Here is a 16,377-nt window from a genome sequence, read left to right as displayed (position 1 = left end):
CACTTTTATTTTTTGTGAACAATTTATCAGCTGCAGTGGACTTTTCTTCAGGTCACAAAATGATCCTGGAAATCTAAAAACCCACGACAGAGAGAAATGGCTGTTAATGGCATGAACGAAAAGGATTCATTTGGTGATAATTAATTTCCTCAATTTCCTGTTCAATACTAAACACTAAACCTAATTAAATTAAATTCTGCAATAGACAGTGCAATATTTCAGCTCCAAACTCTGTGAAGTGCATTCTTGACCTACAGTCTGGACGCACTGGCCATGACAAGCATTTATGTACATTAGCCTACACCCAGCAGCAGCCTCGGTTTAGACAGAGATTCCTTCTCTGCTTCCCAGAATCTGTTTGCCGCAAGAGCATGGCAGTTGACTTGGGAGGAGGCCCGTGCACAGAGTAACACAGGGCATGGCAGAACTGGTGGTGGAGGAAAAAAAAGTATATATATATATATATATATATATATATATATATATATATATATATATATATATATATATATATATATATATATATATATAAGATGACATAGAGGGCCAAGTTTAAAAAAACAACAGCTGGTTCTCATATAAGGTAGTAATGATCATAGTCTGGGTAGCCTCGTCCGTGTGCCCATAGATCCCATTACACCCACTCTGGCTCACTGAAGGATGTCAAAACTACTCCTTCTAAAAAGGTAGAACATTGCATGGTTGAAGTGACCTGCAGCTGTCCAAAATAGCCCCGCTGTGTTTAGACAGGCAAGGGTCAAAATGCAGTTTTCATACACAAAACTAAAGTCATATCCTGTGCATGTCAGCTGGAGGTGACCATAATATTTACACGACTAAAGTTCGGTTGTCACAGCTTACGAAATAATAATGTACATGGTTGTCAAAAAGCCACTTTGCAGTGAGCGTAGCCGTAGTGATGCTTTTGTAATTACAATGATGACTCAGAAGCTGAATCAGAGTCATGGACATGGGACAGCAATGCCCCACCAATGCCAAGTATCCTCCCTTCACCCAAATAAATAAAAAGTATTTTATTGATAAACTAGTTGCGATTCGCTGTGTTTGCATTTTACGACTACTAGTCTCCATCTCTAAACAATGCAAGCCTGATCGAGAAACATCTGTCTGCACCCATCCCATCCCACATGCTCTAATTGAGTGTGTGTGTGTGTGTGTGTGTGTGTGTGTGTGTGTGTGTGTGTGTGTGTGTGTGTGTGTGTGTGTGTGTGTGTGCGCGCGTGCTCAGCGGAGAGGTTGTGTCCTGCCGAGAGAGCGGAGACTCGACTCATCGGAAGACTCCAGAAAGTGGCAGCAACTTGACGATAGCGCAGTAAGTATTCAAAAGTCCACTGAAAACACTGCATTTTATGAGTTTTAAAAAGTGCACTCTGGTTCGATTCTCCTTTCTGTTGAATATCCGCTCGTGTTGACTCCAGGGCAGTGAAGAAGATTTCAGTTGTAGAGTGAACTGCAGAGCCCTGAACGCCACCCCCGCTGCTGCACAGAGCGCTGTGTGCTTGTTCATTAATGTTGAACATGTCGCATATCAAAAATGCACATCCATATTTGACAAAGCACTCCCATGGGTCCCCAGTAATACAGCCACCAGGTGTGAAGTAGATGAGACGAGCGGACACACAGACAGAGATTTCTTGCTTTGTAGTTAGATGCAGTAACAACAATTAATAGCAAGGTATGTATTATAACAATAGTGCTATGAAGGGGCTCAAATGGCTTTGCAGCAGACGTAGACAATAAAGCTACGAGTCCCTGCAGTAGCCTAGGGTGAACATCATGCTACTAATCACCAAAGCCTCTTCAAAGAGCCTTTAGGACCAGAATGAGCTGGTTCATGGTGTGAAAGCACAACTTTACAAGGAGCTTGACGTTGCCTTGAAAGTAGCACATGGAGGTTTTGTCATGATGAAGCAGGGCTACTGCTGCTGTGCTAGCTCAGCCCCAGGACTGATGCTGCGTCTTAATTCAAACAGGCTGTGGGAAGGAGCTGGCACATCCCTGACAAACACTTTCACTGTGGCTACAAAGACTTGGCTTTTACTTTAAAGAAAAAAAAAAAATTATATATATATATATATATATATATATATATATATAATTTATATCATTTTAAGTTTTTCCAGAGGAGTTGGATTTTAACAATTTAAAACACAGCTCAGACCTGCTACTGCTGCTGAAGCCACAATGACAGTGAAAAGAGTAAACTGACTCTGTTTTGGATGCACAAACAGGTAAAAACTTGTGAAGCAACAACTCAGCTAGATGTGAAACCAACAGATCTACTCTGATCCGCTCCGAGCCCCAAAGGAAAAAGCTAAATGGAACCAGACACGTCTGATTTCTTGCTTCAGCTTACTTCATGCAAGTGTATTCTTTTTTTCCATCACAGCAATGAGCAGTTTCATCTCATCCAAATATTACATAAATCACATTAGTGCTCCTCCAGTCTCCCTAAAGCCCCATGCAATGTGAGCAAAAAGAAGTCTGCCAAAAGAAACAGACAATAGGAAGAGAGTCCTTTGTTCTAAACACTGGCTTTTCTGTAGGACCTACTTTATAAATATATAAACTAAAGACCCACCTTCTCCCAAGAAAACAGTTTCCATCTCTTTGTACTTGAACTCAAACAGAGAGGAAACAATTCAGATCCAAGATAGACATTAAGAGAACAGTGAGACCCTTCTAAACTTTCTGTCCTCAGGCTGCATGTTAGTTTTCTAGTGATTTATTATGAGGGAGGATTTCGTGTTTCATTCTTCTCTTTGGGAATCCTGCCACATTACTCAGCAGCAGCCCATAGACAGACCTGGTGCATTACAGATCTATATACTCGTAAAAAACTCCACGAGCAGACATGGAAAATAAAGATAATGGGTTAAAAGGTTGCAGCAGAGCGGGAAGCAGCTTGGCCTGACTCGATCTAAGACTAGTGTTCATGTCTGGGGCGTATGGAGTGGAACTTGGCTCCTACCTGGAGAATGTATTCCTGGCATAGTGCATGATACTGTCAAAGTCATAGCCCTCTCCCAACGAGTCCACCTCCCCCGGCTCCATCTTCAAAAAGTTATACTCTTGTCCTGTGAAAGGAAAAAGCTCAGTTGAAATATGAGGCAGAGTCAAACTGTGCCACCTTATATATTCATGTCAAAAGGTGAATACAGTTTAATCTTTCCAAAAAATGGATCATACAATGGGGCTACACATACAAGACACAGCTAATGTTTCACAGTAAGATTGTGTGCATTTTAGGATGACAAAGGCTTCGACATTTGTTATTTCACAGACAACAAGTTGAAAAAGCTGGCCCAGATACTGACTGTCACGATCAGCTGTTTATATGCCGTTGACCAGTTCTATAAACACTTGAAGGCTGAGGATGAGCGTAAACCCCACTGGTGTTTTTTTCTGTTTCTACCATCCTAGCCCAGACTTTCTGTGTGTACAAATGTGTTACTTTTATTATTTTGACTCTTACTGCATCTTTCCAACATTATTGCTGAGGGAACGATGAGACCCGGGCTCCTACCTGGTTGAATGTTGTCCCTGATAATGCTGACGTGTTCGTCTCGGTCAGGCCGCGTGTGTTCGTGCCAGAATCCAATCACATGACCCAACTCGTGCACCACGATGCCAAACTTGTCACAGTTTTTCCCGATGGATATGGCCTGAGGGCCCCCGCCGCGACGACCCACATAGGAGCAGCACCTGTGAATCAGCCACCGGACACACACACACACACACACACACACACACACACACACACAAGCAGTGTTAACAAACTAATTAACTAACAAGCAAGTGGAAACCACAGAGGGAGACCAAAAAAAAAAAAGTGAAGTTTCCCAGGGGAGAAGAAGAAGGAATGTGTCCCTGGCTCTGTAATGTTTACGAGCTCCTATATTTGTTACATGCGCTGTACATATAAAATGGAACTTGTAATGAGAGCAACATTATCTCAACAACCTCTGGTCTGTTTTACAGGAGAGCTGTAGGAGGTGACCCGTCATCCACACATACAGCAGTGACATTCATTCATCCGTCTGCCAATGCAACTGCTGAGTGTGACGGTGGAAGCTGGATGGCTGCAGCGCTCCATCTCAGCATGACATGAACGGTTTAGTGTGGGAGTTGGGAGGACGGGCACACACACACACACATCACGGCCCTGTGGGCCAGACGGCCGCCCTTTAATTACGGCGAGCCTGGCCAGGCTCTCCTGAGACACGCCTTGAACTTTGCACAGGACAGATGGGGGCCTGCTGAATATGCAGCAGAGTGAAACGTTCCCACTGCTAACCGCTGCCGCCTGCGTGGATAATGTCATCCCTGTTGCTCCAGAGGCCATGTCACCAAGATAAAAAAAATGGCAATCAACAGTTGGCTAGAAAAAGCTCAGTTTCATGAGCTGCATCCGCTTTCTGTTAAGCGGTTTGTGTTGAATGATAGATATCAGTGGGAGAGGTACATTGTGTATCATGACATAATGGTTCCAGCTTGTGGTTTAAATCGGTGTGAGGTTAAAACATGGGAACCGGAAACGTTTTAGGTCTGTGTATCCTCTGGGAACCTCTCTAATTCGTCTCCTAACAGCTCTGCCATCTTTTCCATCAAAATCATTTCCTCAAATTTAAAGGTTGAACTGGTTTATGTTCCCAACAGCAGCAAGTGCCTACATTTCAAAGTATTTAATCGCTAAATAAAATATCCCTGCACACCCAAACAGGTTGTCAACAACCAGCACTTTTCTTGAGTGTCTGTTTAAGAAGACACTGAGTATAACTTTAGTGGAGTGCAGCAAACAGAGTTATTGAGGAAGTCTCTCCCTTGGATGCAACTCTGTTCACCATGTTTGACATAAGTGCTCAGTGACTGATGCAGAGTGATGATGAGGCACAGGAGGACATTCCTGGCCACTGAATGGCCGTCTCGCTCAGGACTGGTAGGGGGCTGAAATAACCACTCACACAGAGGATGAACAATGGTGAAAGGCTGCTGAGCAGGGGAGCATGTAGAGGTACTTAGGCGCTAAATAATTAGCTGTAGATAACGAAGGCTCAACAGACGCTGACCAGTGTTCAGTTCCTTCATGTGGGAGCTAAAAACCCCACTGACTCACCCACATGGTCGGTAGGTGAAGACAATATAGCTTTCTTCCTGCGTCCTCTCAATAAAGGTCACACAGGTGTGCTTCTCCCAGTGCCGCATGGCTTGGCGGAATATTGCCCGCTGGCTGCCTGAATAGGACGAAAGAGAAGGTGAGATCAGTGGAGCTGACACACACACACACACACACACACACACACACACACACACACACACACACACACACACACACACACACACACACACACACACACACACACACACACACACACACACACACACACACACACACACACACACACACACACACACACACACACTTTATAGAAAAGGGTACTGAATAGAAACGGCGACAGCTTCAAGACGTAGAGTTGAATAGAGTTACTGGAAATTAAGTCATGCGACATCACAATGTAAACCTTTACACTTTAATTCATATTTCATAAAGTTTCATAATTGCGTATCAATCACGGAAACATTACTTATTTTGCCTTTGAACAATTCCCCGGACTAGATGACACACTACATCGGTGCATTTCTTTACTCATTTGGAGGAATTCTCAGTTCAAGATTATTTTTCATGAACGTGAATACATGCTTGGTTAAGAAGGACGTGTAAATCGTTGTTACTTACCACTAAAGTTTCCGCTGATGACATAGGGGATAACACCTTCAGGCCAAACACGTTCAGGTCTGGAGGTGGCAGCCCTTTTCCTGCGGAGTGAACCTCGACTATTTTGGCTTCTCTGGTTGGTTGATCCTTAAGATTTCAAACAAAGACAACAAAAACATAAATTACATTTCTGGGTCGGACATTTTTACAAAGAGCAAATATACTTTACCCGTAAATAGTTCCTCAGATGACAAAAGAGACTTTTATCCTAAAACTACAGGACATTGTTTCAAGGTTTGATGCCATTCAGAAATTCATTATAATTTATCATTTCTAAAATTACATTTACGCCCTTAAAGAGACATTTCTTCAAATAACATTGTCTTCTCATTTTTGCACAAATGGATTGTCTTGAAGCGCAATTATTTCTTCTTCCAAATTAATTTCCCCAATTCAATGTCAGTCAAACACATGCAGAGTAACCATGGAGACTAAGCTCCCAGCTAAACCTGGTGATAATAATAACGTCCACATGTGAACCGCACAGATCACAATCTGTACTTCGCTGCGCTGCAGAACATTAATGTAACTGCTATCATCTGGTATAAACCCATTTTACAGAAAATGTTTGAACTCGAGAAAATTAAAGGCGAGTGCGTATACACGTTTCTTTGTTGGTTTTCAATTGACTTACTTAACGATGCAGTTTTGTGGCAACAGATCCAGTGTTGTTAATTGGCATTTTATGTTTGACATTGGGTCATTAGGACAATAAATTAACTCATCTAAAAAGGCAAACGTGTCACACTAACGTGTTCTCATTATGTCAATGTCAAAAAACAATGTTGACGTTAATTCTAGAACATTTATTAAGGATTGCATTACATCAGGAAGTAAAGTGGCGCTTCTAAGTGTTATTTCCTGTCGCAACTTAAAAAGAAGAAGGAAAGATGGTGAAATACAGAGTTGCACATCATCATCGGGGTTGTTTTCTTGTGATTTTACCCACATCCAGGTTTTATCATTTTGAAGAATTTGTGGCCTTTGAAGGAAATAAAATCTGACTGTTGAATATGCATTATGACATCATTGATCAAAAATATACCCTGGTACAAAGTTGACTCTAAGTTGACCTTTAGATACAGTTCACGTAGTGCAGGAGTTTAATGGGTGTGTTGGGAAGAAGTCGTGATTTTGAGCTCCACAATTAACATTCATATAAAAAGACAATGTGCTCTTGTACCTTTATATTTGTTCTTTCTATATTTTTTCCATTTGATCAAAATGTTCATAAATGGATGAAGGTGATGTGCTTAAGAGGGTTGGGACACTGCAGGTTTCTGTCCACATGAAGACTCAGTTTCTCACATTTGGGTTAAATCTGTTTCAGCTGTGGAACCCTCCATTGTCCCTGGTTCGGGGGTTAATACATGATGAATTCTTTTTAAATAATGAAATAACATATTGTCCTTTATCCAATGAGGAGCTTTATGCCATCGCTGCAGAAACATGTTTCTTGCACAACTTCCCCTGCTTCAGTGCCACATATGGGAAATAGGCTGAAGAGGACAAAACTCCAGCAACACTTGTTAACAACTTTATTATGAGACGTCATCTGGATAACCCTGACGAAGGCCACAGGCCTAAAGAATTCGATCTCACAATAAAGTTGTTCTTCATACAATAAGCATCTCTGTAGAAACAAAGTACATCTGGTTTGAGTACATCCTGCTCATGGACTGTTATTCCATAACAATACTTGAAGCCGTGCGACTACGAGTCCTCGTCTTTTCAAAGTAAATGTGATTAACATGCGAGCCCCAGTTTGCACAGCTTTTTTTAATTTGCTGGAACAATGTGTTCTGTCGAATTTCAGTCTGCAAGAGTAAATCTTAGCAGCCTGGTGAGATCAATTAGCACGAACACTTGTGCACGCGTTGAGGAGAAGTCTGATAACAGCCAAATCTGCTCGGTTAGCTGATAAGAAATAGTGCTGGGGAGACAAAACTTGAGGAAGATGTGTTAATTACAATAATATGATCAAATCTACCACCTTCGTTTATAGTTAGGCAGGGAGGACTTTAGGTCGGAGGTTTTATTGGTTGTTATTCTGATCATGTTCTTTATGCTCTTTGATTATGTTGGTGAGACAACAAGGGCTGAAAAATAAGAGTTGAAATCCTGTGACGAGATACGACCACGCCTGTAGAAAAGCAGGTTTATGATTCATTATGAAGTTGAAGTTCATCGTCCAGGGAGGTGAAGTGACAGCATTGAGAAAGGTTTTCAATCCAAACATTTTATTAATTGACAGTGTGAAAAAAAAAAAAGTTATGATTTGTCTTGTCGTGATTTAAATTATTTGCATCCACGAACAGTTAATCATGAAAGAGTGGGTGTAGAATGTTAAAGGAATGTTATTTTAATGCAAATGTTTGTACCAATTTGCAAAGAAGTTGATTAACCTTAAAGATACTTAAATTGTTCTTTCCTAATTGTACAACAGATGACTGAAACGTTCCACTCTTGGAGTATATTGACTTGTGTGTGTTCTGGATTTAAGAGGACCTCTGCGGTCGCCTAATGTGGTCGATACACTAATGTAGAAAGGTTGCCTTGAATACTAATTAGGATTCACATCTGTTTAAGGTGACCTGGTGTATATACTAAAGTGACAGATTGTCTGTGCGGGATCGTAAAGAAGTCTTATGCAACTGCACGGATAGTGATTTTCATTTTTAACACTATTACACAACTATTAGATGTGCAGTGACGAACCTGCTCAAGTGGACAAATTGATATTTAGAGATGAGTGTACACACAGTTTGTCTCTGTTGCAGTCCAAAGCCATGAGTCGCCACTTAACTCTCTGCCTCAGGGGTCACCACTTAGTCTATCAATCAATATTGCCCAATGGATATTTTGAGAGCAGTTGAAACATATTTTAATCCGGCAAAATGTTTCCTTTCTTCAGCATGCTCATCTATAATGCAAGACAGCAAACTATCACTATTCAAGCGCTAACAGCAACGTGCACAGACTTGTTGGTTCATGTAGTTTATAGGATTGGGACGCTTGTTGGCCCCGGCTGACTTACAGCTGTTGCTTAAATACTGGGTTGTTTTTTTTTAAGAGCAACATTTAGGCTGACAAATCCTTTCAATTACTCTCGAACATGGTTATACAAGTGTAGCAATGTGTAGTGATAACAGGAAGGTTGTAGGCATTTAAAGACTCATGAAAGACACGAAGCTGCTATCCGACAGGTGCTGCTGCCGACTCTGGAAAGTGAACCGTGTTCATTTCAAGGGACTTCCACCTCAAGTTGTAATTTTTTAATTTGTGTTTTATGTCGTTGTTACCTGTGTCTGTATTATTAACGATCTGGACGGTTCTCCGCGCCAAATCGATTATTCTGTCCACTTTAAAGAACCGCAGGTCCTCCTCGTCAAGAGCGATGTCTCCCAGAAAGGCAACTGAAACAGACAGAGACAGCACATGTCAGACGGCCTGGAAGGCAACGGCACAATATGGAGCATAAGTCTGCTGCTGCTCAGACATAGTAGGCCGCGTGGAGGCCCAGTCAAAGCACTCGTGGACGGCCGAGAGCAAGTAACACAAATATATATCAACACATCATTCCTTTCTCCTTGTCCCTAATCTGTTTACCCTTTCCTTGCAGAAATAGAGTTGGGAAACAACAGTGCGTCTGTTTGGATAACAGGAAGGCCGGCTTGTCTGGACTCCAAATTATAGGATCGAAATAGTAAGCAGCGTATTACACATGGCTGGTGAAGGTTCATGCAATGAAGAGAGAGTATGAACTCAGAAACCTGACCGTTGACGTGATTAATTGAGCAAAGTTAAATTCAGATGTTACCAACGACGATTATCACACTGTGTGCTTTGGCGTTGGGGAGTAGTTAATGAGAGCTAGCAGATATGATACAGTGAGACACTGACACCGTCTCAATGGAGTAATATGGGGCACCTTGAACAAGTAACAGCTCTTTAATGAGGCCAAGGAGAGAGAGAAATAACCAAACAGTCCCACTTTATGAGGAATGTACTTCATGGGATTCTTACGAAATGCCCCATTTCTTTGGAGGATAAGCTGGGAGTCCTCTCCGCAGAGACATAGGGCGCTCACTTTTACAGGCTTTTAACACCAGCACGTCTCTAGAATTTATGGCCCGGCTTGTATGCAGGCGTTTTGGAGGGGGTGGGGGGGGGGGGGGGGGTGTAGGGAGGCGATGAAGGTTTCAGGTGAAGCAGAGTGAGGGGGGGGGGGGGGAGTGCAAAGGGGTGTCACTGCAATCCCTATCTGAACAGGAGATGACAACGACAGGGTAAGGGAAGAGAGGAAGAGGGCATATCCTCTCTGCCCACACCGCAGCTCTGAATAGGAAGGGCAGACGAGGAGCAGCAAGAAAATGACAGCCCTCTGCATGTGTGTTTGGAGGTTCGTGTGGTGGAGGGGAGACCAACCCAGAGGAGCAAGAAGCTGGGAGAACCACTGAGTTCAGTGGAGTGATTAACAGTCGAAGTTTGAATCTGCAAATCCTCAATGTGTCACCCTGGCAAGAGATAAAGGGAAGAAGAGCAATAGAAGAAAAGTTTAAAAAAAACAACCTAAAAACCACTTGGCTCACGTCTCTCTGTACTAGTAGAGTTTATTGAAACAATGTGGAGCGGGCTTTGGCAGATACAGGCCAGTCTTCCACCCTGCAGGACGTAGAGGATGCACAGCAGAAGTGCTGTGTTTGGGATTAGAGGCTAATGACAGCAATAAGAAAAAGGTGCAGATCACAGCCGGCAAGACAGGGCACGCACAGAGCTTTAAATTCCACAGGTCAAAGGGTTCCTCTAATTTGTGCTCGCAAAGAACACTAATTCACTCCAACCAAATCCCTGAGACATAAGCACGACTCACAATCAGCACTCATACGGACAGCCTTTCCAAAAAACCCCGCTGATAGGAAGAAGCGACCAGATGAGAGTCTGAATCAGAAACAGCTTATTGCACAGTATATTACATCTACAAGGAACTTGGCTTGGTGATTTGGTGCGTAACAATAAACATAGTGCAATATTAAAAGACAAAATTCAAAAATAGAAAATAGGAAAAATTACAATAAAATATGACAAACAAACCAACAGACAAAGAGTAAGTTAAGACAAGTATGTTAGATGCCGCGCAGTATAGATGGATAGGCTGACTGCAGGGGGACATTTTTCAATTTTAACTTCACATTTTTAGTTGATTCCCAGAACTGACTGAGCGCTGAAAAGAACAGACAGTACCAGTACTTAGTTCCAAGTTGCTGCCATATAAGGCCTTAGGCACTGAGAAAAAGTATCCAAAACAATTCTATGAAACTCTTTTTCACTCTGGTTTGACTGAGGAGAATTAAACAAACAATCGGAGGACGTTTCTTTTCACACACAGTGTCGACTGGCGTCATATTAGCAGTGATATGTGCAGGCTGTGACCAAATAACGAGGAGCAGGCTTTCTCCCACCCCCATGAGGTTCACAGAGGGCTGCTCTCCCTGCCAAATCATCCACCTCCGTGCCGGAGACAGGCCGGTTAATCCGCAGTGTCATTGTTCTCAGACAGTGGCGATTGAAGTGAGCAAATGCACAGCCCGGCGGCATTGGGACTCATTTCCCCCGGGCACAGCAGTCGTCCTGGAGACGCTGTTTCAGGTTTATGGAAAGACTCTCAGGGATTGTGAATTAATCCCCTTGTCTCCTGGCTTTGATTATCCACAGAGGCACGGTTTTAGGGAATCTATTGTACACAACTCTAGGCTGGGATTGAGGACAGGCTATGGAGAAAAGTGATAAACTCATACAGGGCGCAGTAATGGTATGAGCTACAAACACAAAGTGTTGTAGTGTAGATTAAAAGCCACAGAATGTGGCAGATGGCAATGGATCACCGTACAGTGATGCATCTGTTTCCAAACATTATCCATTACCTAAATCACAACAGCTGCAGCTGGAATACTAATATCTATGCAGAATGGTTAGGTAATGGTAGTAGGGTTTTTAGCTGATGTTCTAGATTAGATGTCCCTTTTATAGTCAGACAACAACAGTAGCAGTTAAGTTGAAATGCAAATATCGTATATATTTCTCAAACTAATGAGACTAAATATAAGACAGAGACCTTTGATGGAATGTTAATTGAACATATTTGATGTGTGATAAAAAACCATTGCATTTTTTTAGTTAAGCTAAACCTTCAAAATCCTTCTCATCTCAGACTGCCCCCCCCCCCTACAATCAGTGCATCCAGTCAGATTATACATGAGATCGTAATCAAATGAATCCCATTGATTCCTGTAATGCCCTCTGCAGTGTGAAATACTCCAGGACTAGTCCCATAAATCTCCTTCCGTGAACACCAGGCCACTACATCTGCCACCGAAAACTGCACAAACATCAATACTAAGCCCATACAGACACGAACGCCAGCCTATATTTAGAAGGCCAACTCCACTGAGAGGCCACGTTTCACTCCTCGATGTGTTTATAGAGGTGTTTAGACAGCCTTCCTCGATACAAGACCTACTGATGAGGGATGAGAAAGCCCGGCCAAAGCCTGGAATGCATCACAATACCCTGGCACCGCCTTTCACAGCCTTGGTAACAAACACTGCATTTGAATTCAAATAGAGGCCAATAGCGTATTGCATTAAGGTGATAACCATCTGATGACAGTGAGTATCACTTTTTCAGGTTCCATGCTGCTTAGAGGAGAGACTGAGGCAAATGTCTCGAGCTACAGCGTGAGAGTAATTATTTTCCTTTAAAAGTGTGAAGTCTCATCAAAGCCACAGCTGAGATCAAGACCGAGTTACTGTCACCACGCTGCAGCTTCAATCTTATTGGCGAAATGAGAGCACGGCTTCAGCTGCAAAGGGCACACAGCAAGATACCCGTCTCCCCTTTAAATTTCACACTCCATCAAGCCCATTAGCAGATTGGGTTCTCCAGCTCAACCCTGCCAGTGATTACTGATATACCCTACCGTCAGTCGAACCCCCTCTAATGACTCAATGTCAACGATGCACAGCATTTAAACTCGGATGAATAATTCATCGCCACACTGCAGGGATTTTCACATTTGACAAAAAAAAAAAAAAACTTATTTTGACCATCCACACTTCATATTTCTAACACATACTCATGCAGTCTGGTGTGAGGAAAGAACAGACGTCCAAAGCAAAGTTTAAACAGGTCTGTGGATTCACTAAATCTGGAAGATTCTTCAACACTTTCCATAAATGTTAGCTATCTATATTGACCACAGGTCGAGGGAACAGAGAAACAATTCTTCCAGAAGAACAGCAACGTAGCGCTGCGTAATTATTGAGAAAAACCCCAAACTGTGAATAATGAAGAAGTGGCTGTTAAGCTGCTCATTATAGTAGGCTAAGTGGGCATCATTCAAGCCATTTAAATGAGCTCTCACAAGCATTTGTTGTTACTTAGGCTCCGGAACCCAGACTTGGTATTAATGTAATGCAAGATTAGTTATTACTTAGCTCTGACGACAAACATATTGTTCCAACTAATGCACCGAGATCGTGCCAATAGATCGGCTCCCTAATCACCTGAACCCTGCAGAGAGGGAAGTGGCCGGGGTCCTGTCATGTAAAAAAACACACCCAGCGTGAGCTCCGCTATGCAGCCTGCATTCCATGATAAAAGAAAAGCATCTGCTTAAGTGTTGCTTAAAGGCCCAATCATGAACAGACAGCACAAACTCATTGCCAGAGCAGGTTTAAGGGACCGAGCTGTGTAACAACGGTCATCTGTTTTGAGCGGCTGCCATTTTCAGACACTCGCATCAACAAAAATCAAAGAAACAAATAAAACCAAACATTACAATTTTGTGAAAACCTGATCAAAACAACCTGTCTGGGTCATGTTGCTGTTTATTTTTAGCAGAAGATTGTTTTACATCTTAACATCATATCATAAACACATCATGCTGCACAAGTGTAGTCTTATGATCACAGAGGCTTTTAACTGAGTGACACTTCAGTGAATAATAAACAGACTTATCGGTAAAAGCTCTAAAACATTGTTGTCAAAAATTATCCAGCTGTTTATTTTAAATGGCCAAATCACATCTCAAGTGGCGAGAGGAAAAACACAGGTCGCCGTTGACCGAAACAAAATATTCAGAGGCAGAAAGCCCCCCCCCGAGCTCGTGAATGGCCTGCACTCACCTCACCTGAGCTGGTGTGGCAGCATGCGGAGCGTCCTGCCTTCCAGCCGTGCGTTCCCTTTGGCACGAGGTGAATGACCTACAGTCTGTGTTAAGTGTTTGAGCCAGTCACAGGAGAGAGCTGGTGCCCAGATAGACCAGAAAACCACCGGATAAGAGAGGACAAGAGAAGACGTTCAGGTTGCCCCGTCTGCAGCAGCACAGGAGCTCAAAAGCATGTCTTCAAAACTTAAACAACAGCACGGGACAGACACGCCACGCAGACACAGGAGTCTTTAGTAGATTAAGATGTTTGCTTCATAATTGAATGCATACGTACACATCAAACCAGTCACTGCTTTCATGATTATCATTCCAGCAGAGCAGACAATGAGCGTGACTGCTTCTCATCCATTTTTCATTTTGAAAATGAGTGGATCTAATCTCAGAGGCTTGTTAGAGTCTTAAGTTACTTCCTGGGATGCTGCCAAGTTTGGAGTTCTGCAAACTAAGGAATTTTCCACTGGTTAACTTCCTAAATAGATGGCATTACTTCAGTGTTATTGCACTGCTCGCTTCCATCCATGCACATTTCTATTATGTCTGGTGTAGCGATGAGTTATTTAATCCTTTGTGAATTTGAACATTTTTGAGGGATTCTGTGCGTTGAGGAGGATGGAACACTGTGACAAGAAATGAAGAAGTCAATCAATGCACTTTAAATAATATGAATAAATAATTAAGTTGAATGACATGGCCTCCACTTGGTCAATTAGCCAACTGACCAGCCATCACACATGAACCGAGTGTCACAACAATGTGTCATCTTATATGTCCTGACGGCATTCACTTTCAAGAGGACAACAGGAAAACAATTTGGTAAAAACCCTGACACCGAAGAAGAAGCCGGACAGAGGACAAGAAAGAAGTGCACTCCTCACAGAACATCACTGCAGTAGACGCTGTAAGCAGTTTCCTGGGCGGAAGCAGCAACATGACATAAAAATGCTGACCCTGAGGCCACAGAGAGCGATCAAATTGACTCAGTGTAGTGATGTGCTTTGAAAACCAGGGGGGAAAAAAGAGAGTACCGGTAAATCAATAATCCAAGCGTTACGATCTACTGGTATCGAGTTGGCTATGGTGAAAAATGTTGTCTCTACTATCAACTGAGTGAGGAGTAAAAGAGAGAGCCGAGATGTTGGACATGTTGTTGCTTTGTAGGAAGGAGAAAAGCAGGTATCGGTGTTTGAAGAGCTGGAGGCTGCGAGGGTTAAGAGAGTGGGAGTTTGTACTCGAGACCGTCTCCAAACCACTTGTCCGCAGATGTGCCACATGAACAAAACTGTACTCAATCCAAAATTACTCTTAAAACTGGATTACTGATAACGATAACATTCTCATAAACAAGACAAACGTTAATCCTGAAGTGGGAATGTCCCCGATGAGGCACAAACACAGCATCACTGACCCTTGGTTAGTTTACCTTTCAGTCTAAAGGAGTCATCTGAACACCATGTCCATTTATCCATGCTAGTGATGCAAAACAATCTGGTATGACCACTTGAATGACTCAACTTAACCAGTGACGCAAAAGGAAGCAACATCTTCACTGCCGTGAACATGGGACACGGTTCATCGGCAGCCTGACATGTTTATGTAAAGCCACATCACTCCTGAAGCACAGTCTCCTCGCCACTTACTCTTCTTGTTCTCGGGGGAAAGGTGAAGAAAACAGATCGGTAGGTAGCTGAGAGTTGGGAGATTGCATCGTGTTTCTACAACTGACAGCTACTTCACAAATTGTCTAATTTGTAAGCACTTCCCAGACTTCAGAGGTCATTTTGAGTGAAGCCAACTCTCTGTATCTGTAACCTGAATACTTTCACCAGATGGAAAACACAATCTGTTCAAACTCCCCCAAAGGGATTTGGCAAGACAGTGAGTTCACAGTACACACACACACACACACACACACACGCATACAGACACACATATGCACACACACACAAAAGGTTACAATGATAAGTCAGATATGCTTTTGCCAGAGAATTGTATTAAAAAAAAGAAAATGTACGTCTCACCACAGCACAAAAGATGCAGACATATTTATACGTTGAGTCATAAGAGAACATAATTATGTGTGCATCATTTCTAAGCTCCACTGTACTTTCCTCTCTCCGTGAGAACAGCCAGTGGGAAAAAAAGCACTATTTGTTCAGTGACAAAAACCAAAGAGAAAGGGAGCAGAACAAGTCTAAAAATCAAAGTGGAGAAATCCATAGTTCACCCAACAATATAAGTTAGCACACCGCCTGCAGGAGAGCGCATTATCACTTTTCTAATTTGTTATTTTGCCGCAAACAGCAGACTGTAACTTTTCAACAAGCAAGTAAGCCAAAACTTTTCAAGTCTC

The 16,377-nt window shown here is 42.5% G+C and overlaps 1 protein-coding gene across 1 annotated transcript in view; it reads right to left on the bottom strand.

Annotated features, from left to right (window-relative positions):
• bmp1a (bone morphogenetic protein 1a) overlaps nt 1-16,377 on the bottom strand; it is a 29,138-nt gene that overhangs the window by 12,203 nt on the left and 558 nt on the right. Inside the window, exons 2-6 of the mRNA XM_079270373.1 lie at nt 9,100-9,213; nt 5,759-5,884; nt 5,138-5,255; nt 3,548-3,726; nt 2,993-3,098 (exon numbers count right to left, since the gene is read on the bottom strand). Coding sequence (XP_079126499.1) covers nt 2,993-3,098; nt 3,548-3,726; nt 5,138-5,255; nt 5,759-5,884; nt 9,100-9,213 — 643 coding nt within the window. The remainder of the gene's footprint in view (nt 1-2,992; nt 3,099-3,547; nt 3,727-5,137; nt 5,256-5,758; nt 5,885-9,099; nt 9,214-16,377) is intronic.

Source organism: Melanostigma gelatinosum (assembly GCF_949748355.1).
Source record: "Melanostigma gelatinosum genome assembly, chromosome: 6".
NCBI classification, from domain to species: Eukaryota; Metazoa; Chordata; class Actinopteri; order Perciformes; family Zoarcidae; genus Melanostigma; species Melanostigma gelatinosum.
The sequence above is the reverse complement of the archived record's forward strand: the minus strand, read 5'-3'. Positions and strand labels throughout refer to the sequence as shown.